General features: G+C 50.3%; 1 protein-coding gene across 1 annotated transcript; it reads right to left on the bottom strand.

Annotated features, from left to right (window-relative positions):
• Positions 1-7,929: 7,929 nt before the first annotated feature.
• Positions 7,930-22,405, bottom strand: CST8 (cystatin 8). The gene is made up of 5 exons (XM_061125661.1): positions 22,384-22,405; positions 21,700-21,731; positions 15,456-15,668; positions 11,502-11,615; positions 7,930-8,013 (listed from the first exon to the last, which is right to left on the bottom strand). The coding sequence occupies exons 1-5, from the start codon at positions 22,403-22,405 to the stop codon at positions 7,930-7,932; spliced, it is 465 nt and encodes a 154-aa protein (XP_060981644.1).
• Between the last annotated feature and the right edge of the window lie 513 nt (positions 22,406-22,918).

Below are 22,918 nucleotides of genomic sequence, written 5' to 3'. Positions count from 1 at the left end.
TGGCTCTCTCCTGCTCCATGTGCCTGGGCACACGGGGCGGCCGCCCAGGGCTGTCTCCTGCCCACCAGGGCTACACCCAGACCCACCTGAGCACCAAGGCCCTTTCCACAATGTGGTGGCCAAGCCCTGAGTTGGCTGCCGGCCGCAGGCAGCCTCTCCCCTTCCCCAGGACCTGGCTCCCGCCTGTGGCCGTCTCGTTTCCGGCACCCTTAGTTCACAGCCATGTGCCTGCTCGGGGTGTCTGTCGGGACCAAGGTCGGGTGCTTCTGCCCTCAGCTGCCCTCCCTGCCAGTGGTCACCTCTGTGGCCCCTTTGTGACCTAAGCCCTGCCCCACTGATGCAACCCAAGTGACCAACCCCTCTGATGGGGGACCCTCTGCCTTCAAGCCCATAGACTCACTGGGGATCCCACAGTGTCTGCCACCAGCACTGAGTCCCCATCCTGTCCCACGCCTCTGGACTTCCTAAATCTCTGTGCTTTGGATGGGCAGCTGGAAGTGAAGCCACCTCCAGGGAGTCTCTCTCAGGGTCCCATTGTGGGACCTCCTTGCTCTTAGAGGCAGAAGGAGGCGCCAAACAGCCAGGCTCGGGGGACCTTGGCCTCCTCGCTCAGGAGGGGAGCCCAGGGCTGGTGCCGAGGACACAAAGCCAAAGGCTGGCGATGGCCACAAGTGTATGACCCTCCGTGGGATGGGCAGATGGCAGCCCTCTCTCCACATCTCCGGGCTTGTCCCGGAAATGGCTCCCTTGGTCCAGTTTCTTCACCTGTGTGTGCTTCTCATCCCGAGTCGGGCTCCCCTGACGGTCACGACTCCGTCTCGCTCTACACGGGGGCCTGGTTCAGCCATGGTGAGGGACTTCCAAGAACTCACACATTGGGAAACCACTGTTTCTCTTTCCAGGATAACATACAGCCCAGGAGGATCTTACCTGAGGCCTGTAAGATGAGATCCAGACAGGGCATGTGAGACCTGAAAGTTACCGGCTGAAGGGTCAGATGCCTGAGACGGAATCCTGGGCTGGAACTCAGGAGCCCTCTCATCTCACGTGCTAGCAAAGTAATGCTCAAAATTCTCCAAGCCAGGCTTCAACAGTAAGTGAACAGTGCACTTCTGGATGTTCAAGCTGGATTTAGAAAAGGCAGAGGAACCAGAGATCAAATTGCCAACATCTGCTGGATCATCGAAAAAGCAAGAGAGTTCCAGAAAAACACCTATTTCTGCTTTATTGACTACACCAAAGACTTTGACTGTGTGGATCACAACAAACTGTAGAAAATTCTAAAAGAGATGGGAATACCAGACCACCTGACCTGCCTCCTGAGAAATCTGTATGCAGGTCAAGAAGCAAAAGTTAGAACTGGACGTGGAACAACAGACTAGTTCCAAATCTGGAAAGGAGTACATCAAGGCTGTATATTGTCACCTTACTTATTTAACTTACATGCAGAGTACATATAACTTATATGCAGAAACAGTGACAAACTTAATTTTGGTAGCTCCAAAATCACTGCAGATAGTGACTGCAGCCATGAAATTAAAAGACACTTGCTCCTTGGAAGAAAAGCTATAACCAAACTAGACAGCATATTAAAAAGCAGAGATATTACTTTGCCAACAAAGGTCCATCTAGTCAAAGCTGTGGTTTTTCCAGTAGTCATGCATAGATGTGAGAGTTGGACTAAAAAGAAAGCTGAGCACCGAAGAACTGATGCTTTTGAACTGTGGAGTTGGAGAAGACTCTTGAGAGTCCCTTGGAATGCAAAGAGATCCAACCAGTCCATCCTAAAGGAAATCAATGCTGAGTATTCATTGGAAGGACTGATGTTGAAGCTGAAACTCCAATACTTTGGTCACCTAATGCAGATAACTGACTCACTTGAAAAGTCCTTCATGCTGGGAAAGATTGAAAGTGGGAAGAGAAGGGGACAACAGAGGATAAGATGGTTGGATGGCATCACCGACTCAATGGACATGGGTTTGGGTGGACCCCAGGAGTTGGTGATGGACAGGGAGGCCTGGCGTGCTGTGGTTCATGGGTTCACAAAGTCAGCCACGACTGAGCAACTGAACTGAACTGAACTGAATACGGTCAGATGCTTTGGCATAGTCAATAAAGCAGAAATAGATGTTTTTCTGGAACTCTTTTGCTTTTTCAATGATCCAGCAGATGTTGGCAATTTGATCTCTGGTTCTTCTGCCTTTTCTAAAACCAGCTTGAACATCTAGAAGTTCACGGTTCATGTATTGCTGAAGCCTGGCTTGGAGAATTTTAAGCATAGGGCCAGAGAGCGTTACTGAAAATAGTTGTTTGGTTATTTAGTCTTCCTTTCTCTAGGCCTCTGTCTCTCCACTCTGAACCACTCCTCCCAAAGTTCTCCGCCATCCACCCAAAGCCATTGGCCACCCGCAGGACTGAGGATCTGCTCAGAGGCAGAGAGGGTGAGCTCTCAGCCAGACAGACGCCACCAGGAAAGGCTGTGCTGCTGAGGCCCAAACTTCAACCTCAGCCTCAAAAGCAAAGAGCCTAAAAGGAAATAGCCTAATCATCTTCCTCCCTAGTCACACTTGCTGGCCGCTTGCCAAGGCAGAGGTGGAGTGAGACACACAGGAGATACCACCCAGGGCAGGACAATTCAGTTCAGTTCAGTTCAGTTGCTCAGTCATGTCCAACTCTTTGTGACCCCATGAACCACAGCACTCCAGGCCTCCCTGTCCATCACCAACTCCCAGAGTTTACCCAAACTCATGTCCACTGAGTCAGTGATGCCATCCAACCATCTCATTCTCTGTTGTCCCCTTCTCCTCCTGCCCTCAATCTTTCCCAGCATCAGGGTCTTTTCCAATGAGTCAGTTCTTCGCATCAGGTGGCCAAAGTATTGGAGTTTCAGCTTCAACATCAGTCCTTCCAGTGAATACCCAGGACTTATCTCCTTTAGGATGGACTGGTTGGATCTCCTTGCATTCCAAGGGACTCTCAAGAGTCTTCTCCAACATCACAGTTCAAAAGCACCAATTCTTCGGTGCTTGGCTTTCTTTATAGTCCAACTCTCACATCTGTACGTGACCACTGGGAAAACCATAGCCTTGACGAGCTGGACCTCTGTTGCCAAAGTAATGTCTTTGCTTTTTAATATGCTGTCTAGGTTGGTCATAACGTTTCTTCCAAGGAGTAAGCATCTTTTAATTTTATGGCTGCAATCACCACCTGCAATGATTTTGGAGCCCAGAAAAATAAAGTCAGCCACTGTTTCCCCATGTGTTTGCCATGAAGTGATGGGACCGGATGCCATAATCTTAGTTTCCTGAATGTTGAGCTTTAAGCCAACTTTTTCACTCTCCTCTTTCACTTTCATCAAGAGGCTCTTTAGTTCTTCACTTTCTGCCATAAGTGTAGTGCCATCTGCATATCTGAGGTTATGGATATTTCTCCCAGCAATCTTGATTCCAGTTTGTGCTTCATCCAGCCCAGGATTTCTCATGATGTACTCTGCATATAAGTTGAATAAGCAGGGTGACAATACACAACCTTGACGGACTCCTTTTCCTATTTGGAACCAGTCTGTTTTTCCATGTCCAGTTCTAACTATTGCTTCCTGACCTGCATACAGGTTTCTCAAGAGGCAGGTCAGGTGGTCTGGTATGCCCATCTCTTTTAGAATTTTCCACAATTTATTGTGATCTACACAGTCAATGGCTTTGGTATAGTCAATAAAGCAGAAATAGATGTTTTTTTGGAACGCTCTTATTTTTTCGATGATCCAGCAGATGTTGGCAATTTGATCTCTGGTTCCTCTGCCTTTTCTAAACCCAGCTTGAACATCTGGAAGTTCACGGTTCATGTATTGCTGAAGCCTGGCTTGGAGAATTTTGAGCATTACTTTACTAGCGTGTGAGATGAGTACAATTGTGCAGTAGTTTGAGCATTCTTTGCCATTGCCTTTCTTAGGGATTGGAATGAAAATTAACTTTTTCCAGTCCTGTGGCCACTGCTGAGTTTTCCAAATTTGCTGACATATTGACTGCAGCACTCTCACAGCATTATCTTTTAGGATTTGAAATAGTTCAACTGGCCTCCCATCACCTCCACTAGCTTTGTTCATAGTGATGCTTCCTAAGGCCCACTTGACTTCGCATTCCAGGATGTCTGACTCTAGGTGAGTGATCACACCATCGTGATAATCTGGGTCATGAAGATCTTTTTTGTACAGTTCTGTGTATTCTTGCCCCCTCTTCTTAATATCTTCTGCTTCTGTTAGGTCAGACACTTGGCTCCAGTCCTAGTTTGGGAAGGTTGCCCATTGTCCTTGACTGGGCTGTCATACATAATTCCGGCTTGGTTCGTCTCATTCAGTGGCTCTTCTTTTCAGCAATGCCTTTTGTTTAGTCCTGCTCCAAGCATGGCCTGATTGGGCGAGATCCTACAGAAATCACCCTCATTTTATCACAGATCTCCTTTTGTCCGAAGGGAAGATGGGGTCCAGCCCCCGGCACTTTGGAGCAATGCTCTGCTCTGTAGCCTTGCCCTGGCCCTGGGCCTCTCTCATGGGTGAAGTTTGCTGTGACACTGAGAGGGTGAGGCTAAGTCTTTCACACAGCAAGTTCTCCATCTTGGCAATGGGCACAGTCCCACCTTCTTGTTTTTTGCACAGACAAGCTGAGGGGGAGACAGTGATTGCAGAAGGGCTTTCTCTGCATTTCTCTGTGGGGGACTGGGTGTGGTTCTGAGACAGGGTGGGGGCTGGGTGTGGTTCTGAGACAGGGTTCTGGAAGCAGGGCCCTGGGCATGTGCACACCTTGGGCTGAGCCCACCAAGTCAGACAGCTCAGGGGCCCATCCCTGCAGTGTCCATGGTGGGGCACCACGTGGGCAAGAGACCAGGTCATTGCCACTGACAATTCTTTTCCTAAGATCAGTCCCCAGAGTCACATTCCTGTTTGTCGGGGTGCCTGGTGTCCAGATAAGAGTGGGGAGCTCCTTGACCCAAGCGCTCCCACCCTCTATTCCCAGGACTCTCTGTTCTTTGGGGATGCGCCTTGCTGTCTGTTTTGTCCCTGGCCTACTTGGAAGTGGAAACAGTCAACCTCTGTGTCAGCTCAAGAACAAAAGCGACCTTAGAAATAATGCTTTTCAACTGTGGATGGGATGCGGTTGACAGTAAGAAGTGGGAGGGACCCGCAGAGATAGGGCTCAGGCCTCTGCTGCCCACTGTCCCCAAGGCCACCATCCAGCCCAGCCTCAGCAGAGACCCACAGATCCAAGTGTCCCAGCCCTGAGCCAGAATGGTCAGGCTCCCTGGCCAGGATGTGCAGAGCAGCTGACCCAGCACATCCCTTGTTTCCATGGACCCACTCACAGGTGGGTGTGCGGTCCCCCAAGGTGAAGGCAAGCAGCCCCAGGACCCAGCTATACAGGAAGGACTGAACTAAATGGCAACAGTTGTTGGGATAAGAACTTCATCTTCCAAGCTGGCCTGTGGCTATACCCCGGCCCCCACAGGGCCAGCAGTCCCCTAGCTCAGGGGTGCTGGTGTCTGGGAGGTGGTCACACATCCGACCCTGCTCCTGGCTTCACTCCCCTGGCTGGGGGGTTCTGTGGACCAGCCAGGACTCGGGACTTGTTTACTTGTGCTCAGAAACACAAGTCCGAGATGGAGGCCATTAGCTGGGACTGGTCCCCTGGTAGCCAGGCTCTGCTCATAGGGTCCGTAAAACACTGTGGGGAGAGGGCCTCCCCTGGCCAAGCCTGACTGCAAGCTCCAGGTGCCCACTTGCCCTGGCCCCCCCACCTCTGTTTGCCGTGGCTTCCTGAGCTTCCATCCTTTTCCGTCCAAGGCTGGACCCATGTGCAACGAGGAGTGGGGAGGCTACCCACCATGGGGGTCGGTCCCACTGAGGGTGGGGACATGGTGTGTGAGTGCTGAAAGCTGGGGTGGGGGGAGCAGCCCAGAGTGGGTGTGCCGCCTGTGTGGCCAGGCCATGGATGGGGAATAGCAGGAGGGAAGTTTTTAAAATGCCCTGGGCACTGTAGACAAAGTGGGCGCAAAAGGGCATGTCCAGTCCCCACTGGCATCATCACTGGGCTGTGGAAGGGGTCATCCAGGCCCTTCAAGTCATCTCTCTTTCTACTCTGGTCAGTCCACAGGAGAATACGGCTCCTCGGGGAGGAGTTGAAGAGCCTCTGGCTGGCCCTGGGTGATGTCAATGGCTGCGTTAACCTGGCCCCACGTGTCCAGGAGAAGCCTGGTGATGGGGACAGAGACTGCGGGAGGAGGTGAGTGTCCCGCCTAGTCTATTTCGTGTTGACTCTCGTGGGGTGGCCCTGGCTGAGACCGCGGATGCCAGAATGTAGACTGTGCAGTGGCCTGCTTCTGTCCAGGGTCGCCAGGGAATCTGGGCACCCCCATGGTGGACCTGAGGGGAGTGGGCTTCACCAAGGAAAGCAGCCAGGTGGGCCAGGGACCCTCGGCCACAGAAGGGCCATCTCACCCTCTGGGCCTCCCCTCTGGCTGCAGCACCCTCCTCCTGCTTGCCCCTCCTCTGCCCTGGCCGTGTCCATCCATCTCTAGAGAGGACCCAAATCTTTATCCCATAAAACGAAATGGCCTTGTATTTCGCTCCCGGGGTTGGAGTGAAACCCCCTTGTATTTGCCAGCCCAGGTCCATCCCAGAGCTTGCACACGGCCATCCCACCCAGCCCCTTGCACAGAGTGGACGGTGGTGGCCACTCCACACGCTTCTGGTGCCTGGGTCTTGACCTTTTGTCTCTGACTCCTTTGGAGACTCTAGAAATGCACCCACTGAGTCTACACGTACCAACCATGTAAAAAGGGGGACTCTCCCAAGACACATATGGAAGCTGAGTCTGTGTGCCCACATGGCTTCCCAGTCCAGCAGGACCCAGGAGCCAGGCAGTCCCCAAGCCGGCCCAGCTCAAGGCAAGCAGACCTGCAGTGTGTTGGGGTGAAGGTGCCACGGGGGACACGGCAGAGCTGGTGTGGCGCTCGTGTCTCTGAGACCCCCACAGGGCCGCATTCTCCCCATAGCCCCCCTGGCCCTTTCCCAGGTTGGAGGCCCGGCACCCCCTGCCACTATAGCCCAAGTGGTCCCTGGGGTGCCTGCAGGTCCTGGGAGCTCTGCCTCCTTTTCCCCAGCCCCACCCAGGACTGGGCTGAATGGATTCCTTGTTTGCACTTAGAATGGCCATGACTGGTCACTGGGTGGAAAGACCTCAACCCCCGCTGAGCCCTGGACCGGTCTCCGAGTCCTCCGGGGCTGCCTGGTTGGGCCCTGTTTCCCTCGTCTCTATGACTTCCTGGGATCCCATGCTCCGGGGTCTCAGAACAAAGTCCAGGACACAGGGGGGCTTTAGCAGGATGAAGTGGAGGCTGCAGTTCAGATCTTGGGGGCTCTTTCCCTCCCCTCCCCGTCAGGGGAAGTAACTGTGTGTGTGTGTGCGTGTGAGAGAGAGAGAGAGAGAGAGAAACTCCAGTAACATCTTAGCAGAAATGACATGAAACCCAGCAAGGAAAAGCGAGGCCTGCTTGGCATCATTTTTCATATGAAGAGAGAGAAAACGAAGCACCTTGGAGAGGCAGGTTGGAAAGAGGTGAGGTTAGATTAAATTTTCTTGTTAGTTAACACACACTTAGAAATAGGCCTGTATGGGGCATCTCTCAGCAAGGCACACCTGTAGCACCCCCGTGGTGGTCGCCCTACCCTGGAACGTCTGGCTGGCCCCACACTGTCCCCAGGCCTGCAGTGAACACCAGATTCCCGTGGTTCCCACCCCACCTTCCGTTACCAAAAAGCAAGAAACTAGAAAGTAGAACAGCAAGCAGGGACACATGTGTGAGGAAAGGGTGTTGGTAACGGCCCATAGGCCATCACTTCTTCACAAAGGGAGGGGTGTTGGCGGGGCTCCAGAGCCTCTAGGCGTCCACACACTGCTTCTTCATCACAGTGAAATAGCCGTGCCATGGGACTGCTCCCACCCAGAAGGTGCACATTTGTCTCTGAAAAAGACCACCACCACAGCAAAAGTCAGCAGTGTGCCAAGTGCGAGAGAAAAAGTGGTTCTGTTGCCGGGTGCCAGCGTAGGAGCTAGGTGCCAACGTTGGAGCTGGGTGCAGCATAGGAACAGACTAGAAGACGGGTCGTCACCCATCAAGGAACACCCCACAGAACTTGCTGGCTGGAAGCTGCAGACCCTTGTAGCCACCAGAAGTTACGTGGAGGAGTATTTGTCCCCATCCTATCCATGGATAGACAGCAAATACTAATCATCATATTTTTGGTGGGAGATCAGATGTAAATTTGATTTTATTTTTAATCCTCTTTAATATTGTCTATGATGTAAATACCACAGTTCTGTGCCAGGTATAAACTAATACATGTCATCTTAGTAATCAAATAATGTCTTTTGCTCTGATGACAAATACATCAGATAAGAGCAATGTAGAGGATTCTAGGACCTAACATAAATTTTATTCCAAAGCTCCTTCTTCTCCCTTTCAAAATGTCATTGAAATGACAGATGAAAACTTCTGTGTGGGTAATAGATGGACAAACAGATGGAAAGAGGCTTAGGCAGATGGACAGGCAGGTAGACATTCTAGAAAAACAGCAGTGGCCATCTTCAATAACTGACTGGAAACACAGGGGCATTTCAGGAGTGAGGGGCAAACAGTGTCAGAGAGAAGAGCGTTAGGTCTTGGCTGAATTCTGACACACACAAAGGAGGACTGTGGGCTCCCCACAAACCCACAAGATACCAAGTCAAGATGATTTTATGGGCAGATTACATCAAACCTTGGGAATCCAAAGCTCTTTTGGTCTTTAAACTGATCTGATTGCAGAAAAAAGTTGAAAAGCCCCTGTTCTCATTACACCAGACCAGAGAAACCCTGAAGCCAAAATACAACCAAGAAATAAACTGTAACCCAGACTTACCTAGTAAAATAGAATATAATATCCTTTAAAAAGTCAGGAAATTAAAGGCAGCATATTGAACAACTGCTGACCCTTGTGCAGTGCTTTTCAGCGTTCCCTTGACATGAAGTGTGTACAGTGTCTGTACCTGGACCTTCTGATTCAGTAGGTTTGGGATGAGGCCATGGAATCTGTGTGTGTGTGTGTGTGTGTGTGTGTGTGTGTGTGTGTACCCCACACTCCAAGTCATTCTCTGGGGAGTTTGAGTGTAATTAATATTGATATATAGAAAAGCAAAATTCATAAACAAAAAGTGGCACCCTAAGCCACCAGGCTTCCCTGGTGGTTCAGACGGTAAAGTGTCTGCCTGTAATGCGAGAGACCCGGGTTCAATCCCTGGGTCGGGAAGATTCCCTGGCGAAGGAAATGGCAACCCACCTCAGTACTCTTGCCTGGAAAATCCCATGGACAGAGGAGCCATGGTAGACTATAGTCCATGGAGTCACAAAGAATTGGACACAATTGAGTGACTTCACTTCACTAAGCCCTCTATATTCTGAGACAAGGGCAGACCCCAACCATGCCACTGCTCCCCTCCAGCTTGGACCCCACAGGATGGCTCCCACAAAGGGAGGTGACAAGAAAAAGAGGCTGTCCTGTCCACAACAAAGCAGTGACCTGAGACTAGCCACCCACATGCACAAGCCCATCCACAGAGTGACTTTCAGGAATTGCACCCTTGCAATCAAACAGAACTAGAAATTTGTCATAAAGGAGAGGAGGATGCCAGATGAGTGTGTCCATAGCAAGCTCCACAAAGCTGATCGGGTCAGAGGAACAAGGACCGTCCCCTGCCATGTCCAGGTCCAGTTGTCCAGAAACCCTGCCAAAGATGCAGCTTCACCTGGAAAGCCTGCACACCTTGATCTGTGCATCTGCCACCACTCTCAATGCAGATGAGAACTAACCACGACACTCAGTTACAGAACAACCGAAAAAAGACACATACTTCCTATGCCAGACACATAAGGATGACTCAATATTAGGGGATCTGTTATTTGAATTTATTTTAGTAATGGGTCAAAGAAGAAAAATTATTCAATATACTTGGTAGATGTTGAAAGAATAATTAATAGAAGAAAACATCCTTAATTAAAAAAAATAACTCTTGATAAAGAGGGATTTGGAAGAACTTTGGAAATCAACACCTGATATAGTATTTACTAATAAGGTATAAATACTGAAAAGAATCCCATTAAATCCTCCAGGAATGAGACACCACCCAGCATGACTCCTCTTCAGCATATTATTCCAAACACTTGGAAAGAAAGGAACAAAGTTTTGTTTATCGATAAATGTGTACTTAAAAATGTGTGCTCTAAAACCGAGATGGGCCATGGAAACTTTACAAAGAATAAAAGAGCTTCCTGGAGACAAGTTTCCTAATTAATCTTAGTGTTAATTCTTTAATATTTTCTACAAACAGGTAAAAAGTAACAACTCTCCTTTATCTTCAATGCACCCAGTAGAAAATATAAACTTTAGCCCACAATATTTCTACTACCATGAAAAGATAAACAAAACTAAAATAAAAGATCAGATGGTATCCCACGTGCTCCCTGCTTGAATGTTTGTCCTGAGGAGCCTCTGCTCTGCTGGAAGTGATGGATTTGTTCACAGTAAGCCCACAGAGGAAGTTTTAGGTTCCCGTCAACAGACCTTTGTGTTCCCTACTGTGACTGCATGCCACAGCAGTTCTGAGCACGGTCCCAAGGAACCCCGCTGCAGAAGCTCATTAACAACACCAGTTCTTAGATTCCTCTCCAGAGTACTGAGTCTGATTCTGCAGGGGGAACCCTGCCATCCAGGTGTGTCAAGGCCGCCAAATGATTCTGACCTGTCTCATGTGAAGGACCATGAGTGTGAAGGAAGGGGCCCACCTCCACCTGCAGAGAACCTGGGGGGCTTCACCAACATCAGAGGAAGCCCTCAGGTCAACCCCGGATACTCCCACCCCAAGTCAGAGATATAGGCTTGAGGCCAAAAGCCCCCGGGCCACATCAACCCTCTGCTTCGAGCCCGGGGCTCTTCCCAAGGCTGAGCCTGGGAGGCTGGGGACATGCCTGACCTGATCATTGCTTAATCTCCAGCATCCAGCATAGCACCTGGTGCCAGGTAAGCTTTGATTAGCAGTTGAGCGAATGAATGGACTTCCCTTCGTACTTTCACAAGGATGGGCAACCTCGGGTCGGGCCACAGTAGGGTGGTACCTCCAGGTCCAAGAGGGTGGATTCCCAGTGAATGTGTGTGAGCAAGTTTCCCTGTGCCAGGAACCCAGAGGGATGGAGGCCTTGCACTGAGAGTGATCTTGACAGCACCCTGTCCCTAGGACGAGGCTTCCTTCACAGTCTGCTGCCCTGCACTGTCTGCTACAAGGGCCGCAGGACTGACCACTCTGGGGCTCTGCTCTGGGAGATGTGCCGACCACTCAACGGCAAGATCTGGGTACCACAAGTTCTGCCTGGGGCTCAGAGCAGCCAAGACCACCACAGACAGTTGGTGTGTCCCCTACCTTTTCTGGTTTGGAGGTGTTCTTAACCACGCAATTCTCGTTACCGTTTGGAAGCTTTCTGCAGTTGGTGCGGGCGATTTCAGCGTCAATAAAGTATTCCAGGCAATCCGTGATCTGTTGATTAGCAGTCATGCAATTTTGTTCAAAAAGCCTTCTTCTACTTGTTAATGTTTTTAACAAACCCTGAAAAAACTGCTCTTCCTTTCATTCCCTCTCCTTATCTCCTCCTCCTCCCCCTTCCAAACATATCTTTATGAGATGGCCTGTGGAGCCACCACACAAAGATACTGCTACCTGGAGCCGGATTCCCCGGGGCGGAGGCTCCATCCAGTGTGGGGCCTTCCTGAAGGCAAGACCTTCTACTTCAGAACAACTGGCTCCTGCGCCCAGGGTGTTACCAGTTCACTTGGGCCCTGTGGGAACAGGACCCTCTGCCACATGGGATCTCCTCCTTGAGCCCCTTCCCATACACACACACACACACACACACACACACACACACATACCCTTCAGATTTTGTCACCTGAGGTCCCCTGCCCATTGAGGCTCCCCCACCCAAGACCCCTAACCCCACCCCAGGGTCCTGTGTAGCCAGGCTTGCTGTCTTCTTGTTCTCTGAGTGTTTAGGAAGCAGAACAGAAGCAGTTGACAGAATTCATGAATGATTGAGTGAGGTGAAGGCTGCTCTATGTCCATTTATTAATAAATCTGCCTCCATCTGGTTTTAAAAGATTACAGTAGGATTTAGAGACGGCCAAGCCTGCCATGCAGAAAATACTTCTCCCATCAGCTCTTAGAGTCAGAGCGGGAATAGATAAGGGCTGTCCTTCCTCAGTGCTGTCCCAGACCTTCGTAGGTGGGGTCCCCGGATCAACAGCATTAGCATCACTAGGGAAGTGGATGGAAATGCAGGTTCTGAACCACTGAGTCAGAAACTGCTGGGGGTGGGGGTGGAGTATGCACAGTCAGTGTCTGAACAAGCCTCCAGGTGACTCTGATGACCAGGGGAAGTAAAATAAAGCAAAGAGGAAGAAGACAGCAGGAGATAGGAGTGTGTCTGCAGCTTGGGTCCAAGTTCCCCTGGAGTCAACCTTTGCTACCAGGCCTTCCCACACTGCCTCTCCAGCCTTAAGCAAGAAGATCCTACCAGTCCATCCTAAAGGAAATTAACCCTGAATATTCATTGGAAGGACTGATGCTGAAGCTGAAACTCCAATACTTTGGCCACCTGATGCAAACAGCAGACTCATTGTAAAAGACCCTGATGCTGGGAAAGATTGAAGGCGGGAGGAGAAGGGGACAGAGGATTAGATGGTTGGATGGCCTCACCAACTCAATGGACATGCATTTGAGCAGGCTCTGGGAGATAGTGACGGACAGGGAAGCCTGGCATGCTTCAGTCCATGGGTTCGCAAAGAATCAGACATGACTTAGTGACTGAACAACAACAAATGACATCTTAGTTTTGTTCCAGAGAACTAACAGGGAGACTGGGCTGTTGTGGGAGAAGCCGGTTGGCCAGCTGGCGGCCAACCCAGGACTGAGACAGAGGCATTGGACATGGAACACACTCCCCCCTGCAGTCCTGGCCTCGGCTCCTCCAGCCACAGGAAGGCAGAGGATGACTTGATTCCAGGGAATTGGGGACCTGAATGCACATGCCCCTTTCCGGAGGTGAGGAAACCAGAATGGCAGATTGAAAGACCACATCTGGTCACAGGGATCCCAAGAACTCCCTGACCTGATGCCCCTCTGGCTTTTAGTATTCCTAAGACAGCCTGAACATCTCGCCCACAGTCTAGGAGGCCCGGCCTGGCCTGGTCACAGCCCACCTGTCTGGCCGCTCACACTGGCTCCTTAGGGCTAGGAGTCACACTCCTTCTTCCCCGCCTTGCACCCCTAAACTCTCCCTGCTCACCTCCTGTAGTGGAGACTGTTGGCAGGGGCCCAGGCACCCACCTACTCTGCTGCTTCCTGGGGCTCCCTGCTGCCAGATGGAGCCAAGGGCCCCGGAAGCATCTCCCAGCCAGTGACAGGTGAGAGCTGATGGGAGAGGAACCCAGCTCCCCTCCTGTAGGCGGTCCAACCCTGCACAGATGTTGCACCATCTCCTCGAGGCCCAAGGGACACAGAGTCCAGGTGCCCTCAACAGTCAATGTGCTCAGCAACTCCCCTGCACTGGCCACTTCCCTGCCCCCTCTCAATCCCCTCTGACCGCCAGGTGCTTCCTGGATGGCCTCTCAAATAAACCACTTCACCGAAACACTAGTGCTAGAGGCTGCTTCTGGGCAACCTCCCAAAAAAACACCTCCCACCAACCTCCTTTCCCTGTAGCCCATCTGCCCTTGGGTGTCACCTTCAGCTTAACTTGGGGAGGCAGGGCTCAGTCATGACCATGCAGGGGGCCCAGGTCCCACCCAGAGATCCTCACTTAATTGGTGAGGGTGTGGCTGGTGCAGGAAGGGAAATCACCAACTCTCTAAGGAAGCCCCACAAGCAACATGCCATAGGCGGCATCCCAGCTCTTGAGTTTGGCTCGGGGTTTTGTCTTCTTTTTAATTTTTTTTCATCGTCTTTGGCTTCCCTGGTGGCTCAGATAGTAAAGAGTCTGCCTGTAATGCAGGAAACCTGGGTTTGATCCCTGGGTCGGGAAGATCCCCTCGAGGAGGAAATGGCAACCCACTCCTATTCTTGCCTGGAGAATCCCATGGTCAGAGGAGCCTGGAGGGCTAGAGTCCGCGGGGTCACAGAGAGTCAGAAACGAATGGGCCACCAACTCTCTCTTTGATCAACATGTCTTGGCTGAGAGTACAACCTGATTTCCAGTGAAAGACAGCTCTTTACTTAACTAATTAGTTTATTTTTGTTCACTCTGTGCAGCATGTTGGGTCCTAGTTCCCCAACCAGAGATCAAACCTATGCCCCCCCAAAGTAGGGGAACTCAGTCTTAACCACTGGACAGCCAGGGAAGTCTCGCACTTTGTCTTCTAATTGGTCCTCTGGCTTCCTAAAGGCTGTGATCATTTGTTTCCATCTCAGCTTCATCTGCAGCATCTGGTACTTCTTGTGGGTCCCAAAGGAGAAAACTGTGAAGGGCTTTTCTTCCTGTGCAGAAGTCACAGGACCCAGGAGCCTTTACTTTGAAGGGTGACGGCGGTGCACCTGATGGAGTGTGCAGTCGTCAGCATCGTGTGTTGGGGACACCGGGCTGATGGCGCACATGTTCCTGGAGACAGGGTCACGTGTAGACTGGCCCCGCTCCTGCCACCAGAGAGCCTGGAGTCCAACACCTGGGGTAAGTCTGTCACAATGGCCTGTCTGCTGAATGTCTTTGCAATACATCCTTGCAAATTTCCTGTGTACTTACACCCCAACCACAGCCCAAACACCTGACTGAGCCTAGAAGTCAGCAGAATTCCAACACCAGGGACCCCTTCGTGGACTTGACAGGTGGGAGTGGAGTGTCCCCCATGTGGATATCAGGTGATGGATGACTCTCAGCACTGGGTCACCTGAGGCCCTGTAGGGAGGGATTCCATGAACAGAACCGCTGCCACTAAAAATATGTAGGACTGAGAGAATGAAGGGATCTGGGAGGAGGCACTTTATTCCTTGTCAACCAACGTCCCATGGGATATGGGGAGATTGAATATCACTCAGGGTAGCATTATTGTAAAAATATTCACGGTGCTCAGTTGTCTCACAACCTTAGCAAACATGGATCACAAATGGGTGATTTGCCATTTGGGGTTTAACTGAGTTCATAGGTTGGGGCCCCTAGGACAGCCGTCAAGGCACCTAAGAAAGGGAGCTGGCCGTGGGGCTCAGCGCCACTGTGTCCAGGACTACTGGGTCCCAGTGCAGCTCACGTGCCCTCTCTCTCATCCTGGCTTCGGTCTGTGCTGCCAGGGGCAAGCAGGAGCGAGTATGTAAACTGAGAGGAAGCGCCCTTACCTGCATCTGCACCCGCCACACCTTGACCACCTGGAAGAGGAATTTGTCCTTGCTATCTTTGTTGTACTCCTGCATGGCGAACCACAGACACTGCTTCACGTTGCTGCTTGAGCTGCTGACGTTCCTTAATTCCCTCAAGACCTTGTTCGTGTCCTTGTATACAAGCGTGCTGCCCCGCAGGGCCACCAGGGCCACAAGGAGGGCAAGCAGGAGCTGGCAGGTCCCCCAGAGTCTGGTCATGGTCCCTTCTTCCGAGGACACAGGTGAACGTCTCTGTCCTCCCAGGGATGGAGCTGCGAGTGGTGTGGGGTGGCCGCTGCTGGCACGACAGCTTCCAGAGATCTTACCCGGAGAGAATCAGCTTGGATCAAGACAGAAGCATCAGGGTCAGCTGGTGGGACTAGCCCTATCCTCCAAGAAGTCCAACCCATGAGAAGCCAGATCAGAGTTCCCACCTGCCTGCTGCCCTGTTCCTCTTGGGTGGCTTCTCCAGGGAGCTCACTTAGAGCCCCGGGTCCACACCTACACTGTGAGCCTCATAGCCCACTCCTGTTTCTGCGTCTCTGACTTGTAAGAGGTGGCTGTAAAGGGTGTGGCGGCCCCGAGGTTTCCTACTTTGGCTCCCTTTCCAGCCCGCTCCCCGTCCTGGGGAGTTGGGCTCTGACCTAGTCCCAGCCCAGAGTTCTCCTATGAACCCAGCGCTCTCAGCTGCATCAACGCCCTAGTCTGGGGACTCTTTGTTCCTGCTCCCTGGTCCGTGGAGCAGGACCATGCCCCCCAGGGCAGTCCCACTTTGTGATGTAATCCCACACCTGTGACCCTGTCTCAGAGAGCACCTCGCCCCGGCTGGCCCCTGGTCCTGGTCCCGGCGGCTCACATGGCATGCCCCTCCTGCTTCTGCCCTTGGAGTGGAAGGCTGAGCACGCTATGACCTCGGCTTCCTAAGCGCCTGGCCTCTGACCCCCTCTGCTGGGCACCTTTCCAACATCTTTGCGAAATTATGCAAGTATTTCTGCATAATAAAAGACCAGAGAAAGAATCAATGCAAAGCATTACATGAATTTAAATTTAGTGAAAGAAAGTGAAAGGTACTCAGTCTTGTCCGACTCTTTGCAAACCCATGGACTATACAGGTCCATGGAATTCTCCAGGCCAGAATACTGGGGTGGGTAGTCATTCTCTTTTCCACAGGGTCTTCCCAACCCAGGGATTGAACCCAGGTCTCCTGCATTGCAGTCTGATTCTTTACCAGCTGAGTCACCAAGGAATGATCTATTGCTGGTCACTTATTGGTACAGTTGACTCTTGAGCAACGAAGGGGTGAGGGGCATCTACCTGCAGTACAGTCAAAAATCCACATAGAACATCTGATTCCCCCAAAACTTAACTACTGATAGCCTATGGTTGAAATTTGTTTACAGTCCACAAATGCATTTAAAAAAAAAAATCCATTTATAAGTGTACCTACCTACTTTAAGCCAGTGTTGTTCTGAGGTCAACTCTAATGCATTCATGATTTTTAAATTTTGCTACATATTAAAAGTACCAGGGGTACTTTAAGAGTTTCCCACCTTTAGTAAATATGTGTGTTAGTCGCTCCGCCATGTCCAACTTTTTGAGCCCATGAACAGTTGTAGCCCAAGAGGCTCCTCTGTCCATGGGATTCTCCAGGCAAGAATACTGGAGTGGGTTGCCATTTCCTTCTCCAGGGGATCTTCCCAACATAGGGACTGATCCCAGGTCTCCTTCATTGCAGGCAGATTCTTTACTATCTGAGCCACCAGGGATACAAACACATTATGATTTGAATAAAAGGAGCCTCTTCAGTTCAGTTCAGTTCAGTCTCTCAGTCATGTCCAACTCTTTGTGACCCCATGGACTGCAGCACACCAGGCTTCCCTGTCCATCACCAACTCCTGGAGCTAACTCAAACTAGTGTCCAATGAGTCAATGATGCCATCCAACCATCTCATCCTCTGTCATCCCCTTTTCCTCCTACCTTCAATCTTTCCCAGCATCAGGGTCTTTTCCAATGAGTCAGTTCTTTGCATCAAGTGGCCAAAGTATTGGAGTTTCAGCTTCAACATCAGTCCTTCTAATGAATATTCAGGACTGATTCCTTTAGGATGGACTGGTTGGATCTCCTTGCAGTCCAAGGGACTCTCAAGAGTCTTCTCCAACTCCACAGTTCAAAAGCATCAATTCTTCAGCACTCAGCTTTCTTTATAGTCCAACTCTCACATCCATACTGGACTACTGGAAAAACCATAGCTTTGACTAGATGGACCTTTGTTGGCAAAGTAATGTCTCTGCTTTTTAATATGCTGTCTAGGTTGGTTATAGCTTTTCTTCCAAGGAGCAAGTGTCTTTTAATTTCATGACTGCAGTCACCATTTGCAGTGATTTTGGAGCCCCCCAAAATAAACTCTGTCACTGTTTCCATTGTTTCTCCATCTATTTGCCATGAAGTGATGAGACCAGATGCCATGATCTTAACTTTCTGAATGTTGAGCTTTAAGCCAACTTTTTCACTCTCTGTTACGGTAACTTAAAAATTGTATTTAAAGAATTCTCAACAGTGCTGGAAAATGCTTATTGAAAAAGTTGTGCACAAGATGCAAAACACTAAATATAATTCACTTCTTCATAAATAAAAAATGTGTTGTTAGGAAAAAGCAGAAAATCTTGTTATTAACCTTGTAGGAGAGTCTTGATCACCCTTCAGTTGCGGGTACTGCCTTTTCACCCTTGGCCCCGGGAGGCCCTCCCATTGCACCGAGCCGAAGGCCAGCACTTCACCTGCCCGCATAGGGCACAGCCTCCTCTCGGGGTCCGGGGGGTCCCTCCCTCACCTCCACTAGCCCCTCATCCTGGCTCATCCCCCTGCCAGTCTCCACACAAACTCCCCCCAAGTCTCATGTGCCCCTCCTGGCTCCTGTTTTCACCACTCTTTTTGTTCTTCCCTGTCATCCATCATAACCTACAGTTAGTTACCCATGAATATCTTGATGGCCTGTCTCTCCCCATGAGAAATAAAATGGACTTTCTAAGAGCAGGGAATCCTTCCTGCCACACAACACGTCTCCACCAGAGCCAGGCCAGCCATGGAGAATGTGTGAATGTTTGAGGAGTCAGTGAGCAATGCTTTTGCTTTCATGGAAAAACACTCATTTCTGATTTTCCTTCATAATGTTTCAAGTGCTCTATATTATAGATGAATTAATTATATATTATGTAATTATATATATTATATTTATATATTATATAATAGAAATATATAATATACTATATAATAAATATAATTATACAAATATAAATATAATTATAACAAATATAAATATAATGTATATAATATAAATGTATTCTATATGATTATATATTATAATTATATTGAATTATAATTCAATAATTATAATTATTGAAGAATATATTTTATATATTCTATATATTCTTCAATAAGTAGGAAAAAAAAGAGAGTAGATAAGCTTAGCAGGGGTATGATGGTAAATAAATGGAAACGGGTTAGACCAGAGTGCAATTCCTACGCTCACAGCAGAAGACCAAGGAGGAGTGGGACCTGAGGGCTGACAATCTGTCACCCTGAGGGAGTCAGCCACACCTGCCCCTCCGCCCCTGAGCTCAGGAAGCCTCAGGCACCATAGCTCAAGGTCTGAACCAGGGGAGGCTGCACTCTGGGGGCATATTAAGCACCAGAGACCGCAGGGCCTCTTTCTTGGGACTCCATGTCCCTCCCTCCTGGGACACTTGGGTCCCCTCCCAATTCTGTCATGGCCAAGAGTATAAAGGAGACAGGTTTTCTCCTACATGCGATGGTTCCCACAACGCAGGGACACGGGTGAGCAAGGGCCCTCAGGAGGGAAGCCCAAGCAGGTTGGGAGGCACCCAAGGCCCCACAGAGCCCCTCACGCCAGGGGTTCATAAAGGGCAAAACCCAAGACCCAGCCTGGCAAATGTGGAGCCCACATCAAGGGTCTTCAGTGGATGGGGGTGGAGTCCCCCCACCCCTAGGTCCTCAGAGGCTGGGCTGATGGAGTAACCCCTCAGCCCTTGTCCAATCAACTACTGAGTTCTAAACACATACTGGACTTTTCTCTGACACCAGGGTGCATTTGAGGTTTCTCTTGGCTTGTCTTTTCTTAAGAACTCTAGTTGCCCAGAGCCAGCTTCTATGTCATCTGTCTTGGTTCGCGGCACTCCTGGCATTGGTACAACATGCTGGACACCCATGCATCCATCACCCAGACCAGGAGCCAGGGTGTCATAGGTCTCTCACACCTGCTCCTCAGCTGTCCTGTGACCCCACCCTCGACCCTGTGTTTCTCATCCCTGCCTTTCCTCAGCACTTAGTCACTGATGTCTGCGCCCCTGCCATGCCCAGTTCTGCTGGGTTTCCTACTTGGGGGAAGAACAGATGTCCATCACGACACATGCAACCCTGGGACCTGGGCTGTCCGCTCCAGGTTATGGTACCAAGACTTGCACAGAGAAGCATGGCTGTGGTCCTTGTCCCTTCCCCAAGATGAAGACCAGCTCACTTGCACCCTTTGCCCTGACCACCCAGCCTCCTGCAGTAGTGGGCTGGCACGTGGCTGCTCTCCGCCTGTGCAGTGGAGGCAGGGTTGACAGCATCAGGATAAGATGTGAAGGTTCCTCGTGCTCTCCAGTGGTCTCCCAAGGTGAGGGGGCCCTGGGAGACCCTAGTCTGAGAACATGTGATATGGGAGCTTCTAGGGTCAGGCACCTGGTCTGGACCCCAGAATATGTAAACCCCACCCCAGGGTGAGCCCAGCTGTGCTGACCTAAAGGAAAGCCACACAGCCATGACTCTGGGCCAGTCTCAGACCCTGACCTGATTATGGACTCCTGCTCTAACTCACTGCTGAGATGAAGGTGAGGTCAAGGTGAGGGGGAGGGGCAGGTTGTCAGGCAGTATTCCTGTGCCAAGAGCTGAATAGCATACTAAAATTCACCCAACTGAAGCCATGTTTCCGGGGTTTGGATATTTTGTAGAGGGAAGTGGTTACTGTTGTTGACTTTGTAAAAGAACCAAATCCTATGCCCCCTAACACTCTCATAATCCTTTGAATTTCACAAGCACTTGCATATACACACACACGCACCATCAGCATGTTAATATTACCTAGAAAAGTTTGCTTTCTAGGTGGCTCAGTGATAAAGAATCCACCTGCCAAGCAGGAGACATAAGTTTGATCCCTGGGTTGGGAATCCCCTGGAGAAGGAAATGGCAACCTACTTTAGTCTTCTTTTTTTTAATTTTACTCCAATATTTTTACCTGGGAAATCCTACAGACAGGGGAGCCTGGTGGGCTACAATTCATGGGGTTGCAAAGAACAGGACACAGGAAAGTTTAATCTTGGGTGGCTCTGATTGTAATCAGAGACAGTCCCCCTATTTGGCATACCTGTCAGGGAGGATGAATGCTTCCTACTATGTGTGATATTTTGAGGGTGCTTCTTATGCAGCTAGAGCTGATACAAGATCTTTTGATTGTGTCTTCCTTTAATTCTGGAAAATGTATCTTCATTATTTCTTATAATATTTCTATCTTTTTACTTTTCTCTTCTTCTAGGGTATATAGGTTCGCAGTTCTACAGATACTTGTACTTGCACTGTGTCCTTAAAGCATCCAAATTTCTCTCCTCATCCTTTCCTGCTGCCTCTGCGTACCTTCCCCTGTGATGAGATGAATTAACAAGGAGCTCAGCACATATACCCCAAAGGGCCCTGCTTCTCCAAACCAGGTAAACCAAGAAAACATTCTGGGTTTCGTGGAAATCAAGGATTTCTAAAAACAACACATCCATTTTTCTACTGTGTGCTTGTACTCTGTGTATATTTTCCCTCCATATTGATTTCAGACTAGGTTGAATCTGGAGAGGTCCCTCCAGGACACGGTGACACAGAACAGGCCGCTGGTTGTGACTGACCGGGATGTAAGTCATCACCCACAACCTGCTAATGTGATTTCACTGATGACATCAGCTGTGGGTGTGAAATTTACCAGTCCCCTCCGCAGGCCCTCTCAGAGCCTGTGACCATGAGCTTCAACTCAGTGGATGGGCCACGGTTTTACTCTGATAAATCTGCTCCAGAGAGCAGGATCCAAAGGCAGAACATAAGCCACAGACAAGGTACCCTCACGGGATTCACACATCTCTGAAGACTGGGCTTCCTTGGAACCATTTCCCAGATCTTGGGCACAAGCGCCAACCACCTGGGGACCTTGTGTCTTTCTAATGTCAGGTCACAGAGATGGGCATAAGTGGGAGAGGAGAGAAGATGAGAGAAATGAAGCCAGAGGGGTTACCAAGATAGAAAACTACTGACATCTAATGAAACAGAGCAGATGTCAGGCCTTCCCCAGGGGGATGAGGGTTCGAGTGAAGATGCTCACTTGGGGCAGAGCCCGCTGACCCTCAGGAAGGGCCTGCTTGTCCCAGGCCAGTGTGGGCCCAGAGCCACAGTCTTCAGAACCAAGAGCTCTGAGCCAAGGGTGGGCAACAGACTGGCTTAGCTGACCACAGACTTATCCAGTCAATGTGTACATGCCCCTGCCAGACCGTGAGGATGTTACAGGATCTACACACAGGCTGGACAAGGAGCCAAAGTGGAGCAGACCACTGTCTTTGTGACAAGGCTGGCAGAGTTGTCCTTGGTAGTCTTGGGAAAATCAGTCCCATCAGGGCTGATGACCCCTTCAGGGGAGCCAATTGGCCAGAAAAGAGACAAGTTAATGACCACCGACAAGAAAATCAGATCCCCAAACTCAAAAGGCAGAAGGAAGACCTCTCAGCCCCTCCTAAAGTCCTCCTCCAGACAGCGTCCCATGACCTCTCTGTCCCAGTTGGGCCCCCACACCCTTGAACCCTCCAGGGCAGCCCCCACCAGGACCCAGGGAGAGAGACATGCTTGTAAGGAGTTCTGTTACCCCAGGGCCTGTCCCAGGGCTAGTGATCTATGTTGACAGCCTTGGAAGACAGGCTGGGCTCCTATGGGGAAACAAAAGGCTCAGGGAGTGGGAGGGAACGGGGGCACTGGAGCTGCCGTCTTCTGAGCCATCCCCAGAGACCTTGAGAAGACATTCTCATCCATCAGTGAGCTCCAGGGCAGTTGCCCTATGGGAGTCCACAGAGGACAGAGCCTTCCATCGTCTTAGTCACCCACTTCCCACCCCTGTGCCTGGGCATCCTCCCCCCATCCCAACCCAGAAGGACCATCCACTGTGAGTCTGTCCTCAGAGATGGACATGGAAAGGACACAAGTGGCTGTCACCTGCAAAACTGTCTGGATTCTTTTTGAGTGGAATGGATGGAGGGTGGAGAAATTGGAACATGAATAGAAAAAAGAATGGAAGAATGCATAATGGAAGGAAGGAAGGATGGATGGATGGATGAAAACATAGATGATGCAAGGATGGATG

The sequence above is a fragment of the Dama dama genome, chromosome 23 (assembly GCF_033118175.1).
Source record: "Dama dama isolate Ldn47 chromosome 23, ASM3311817v1, whole genome shotgun sequence".
Lineage (NCBI taxonomy): Eukaryota > Metazoa > Chordata > Mammalia > Artiodactyla > Cervidae > Dama > Dama dama.
Note: the sequence above shows the minus strand (reverse complement) of the source record. Positions and strands in the feature narration are given on the sequence as shown.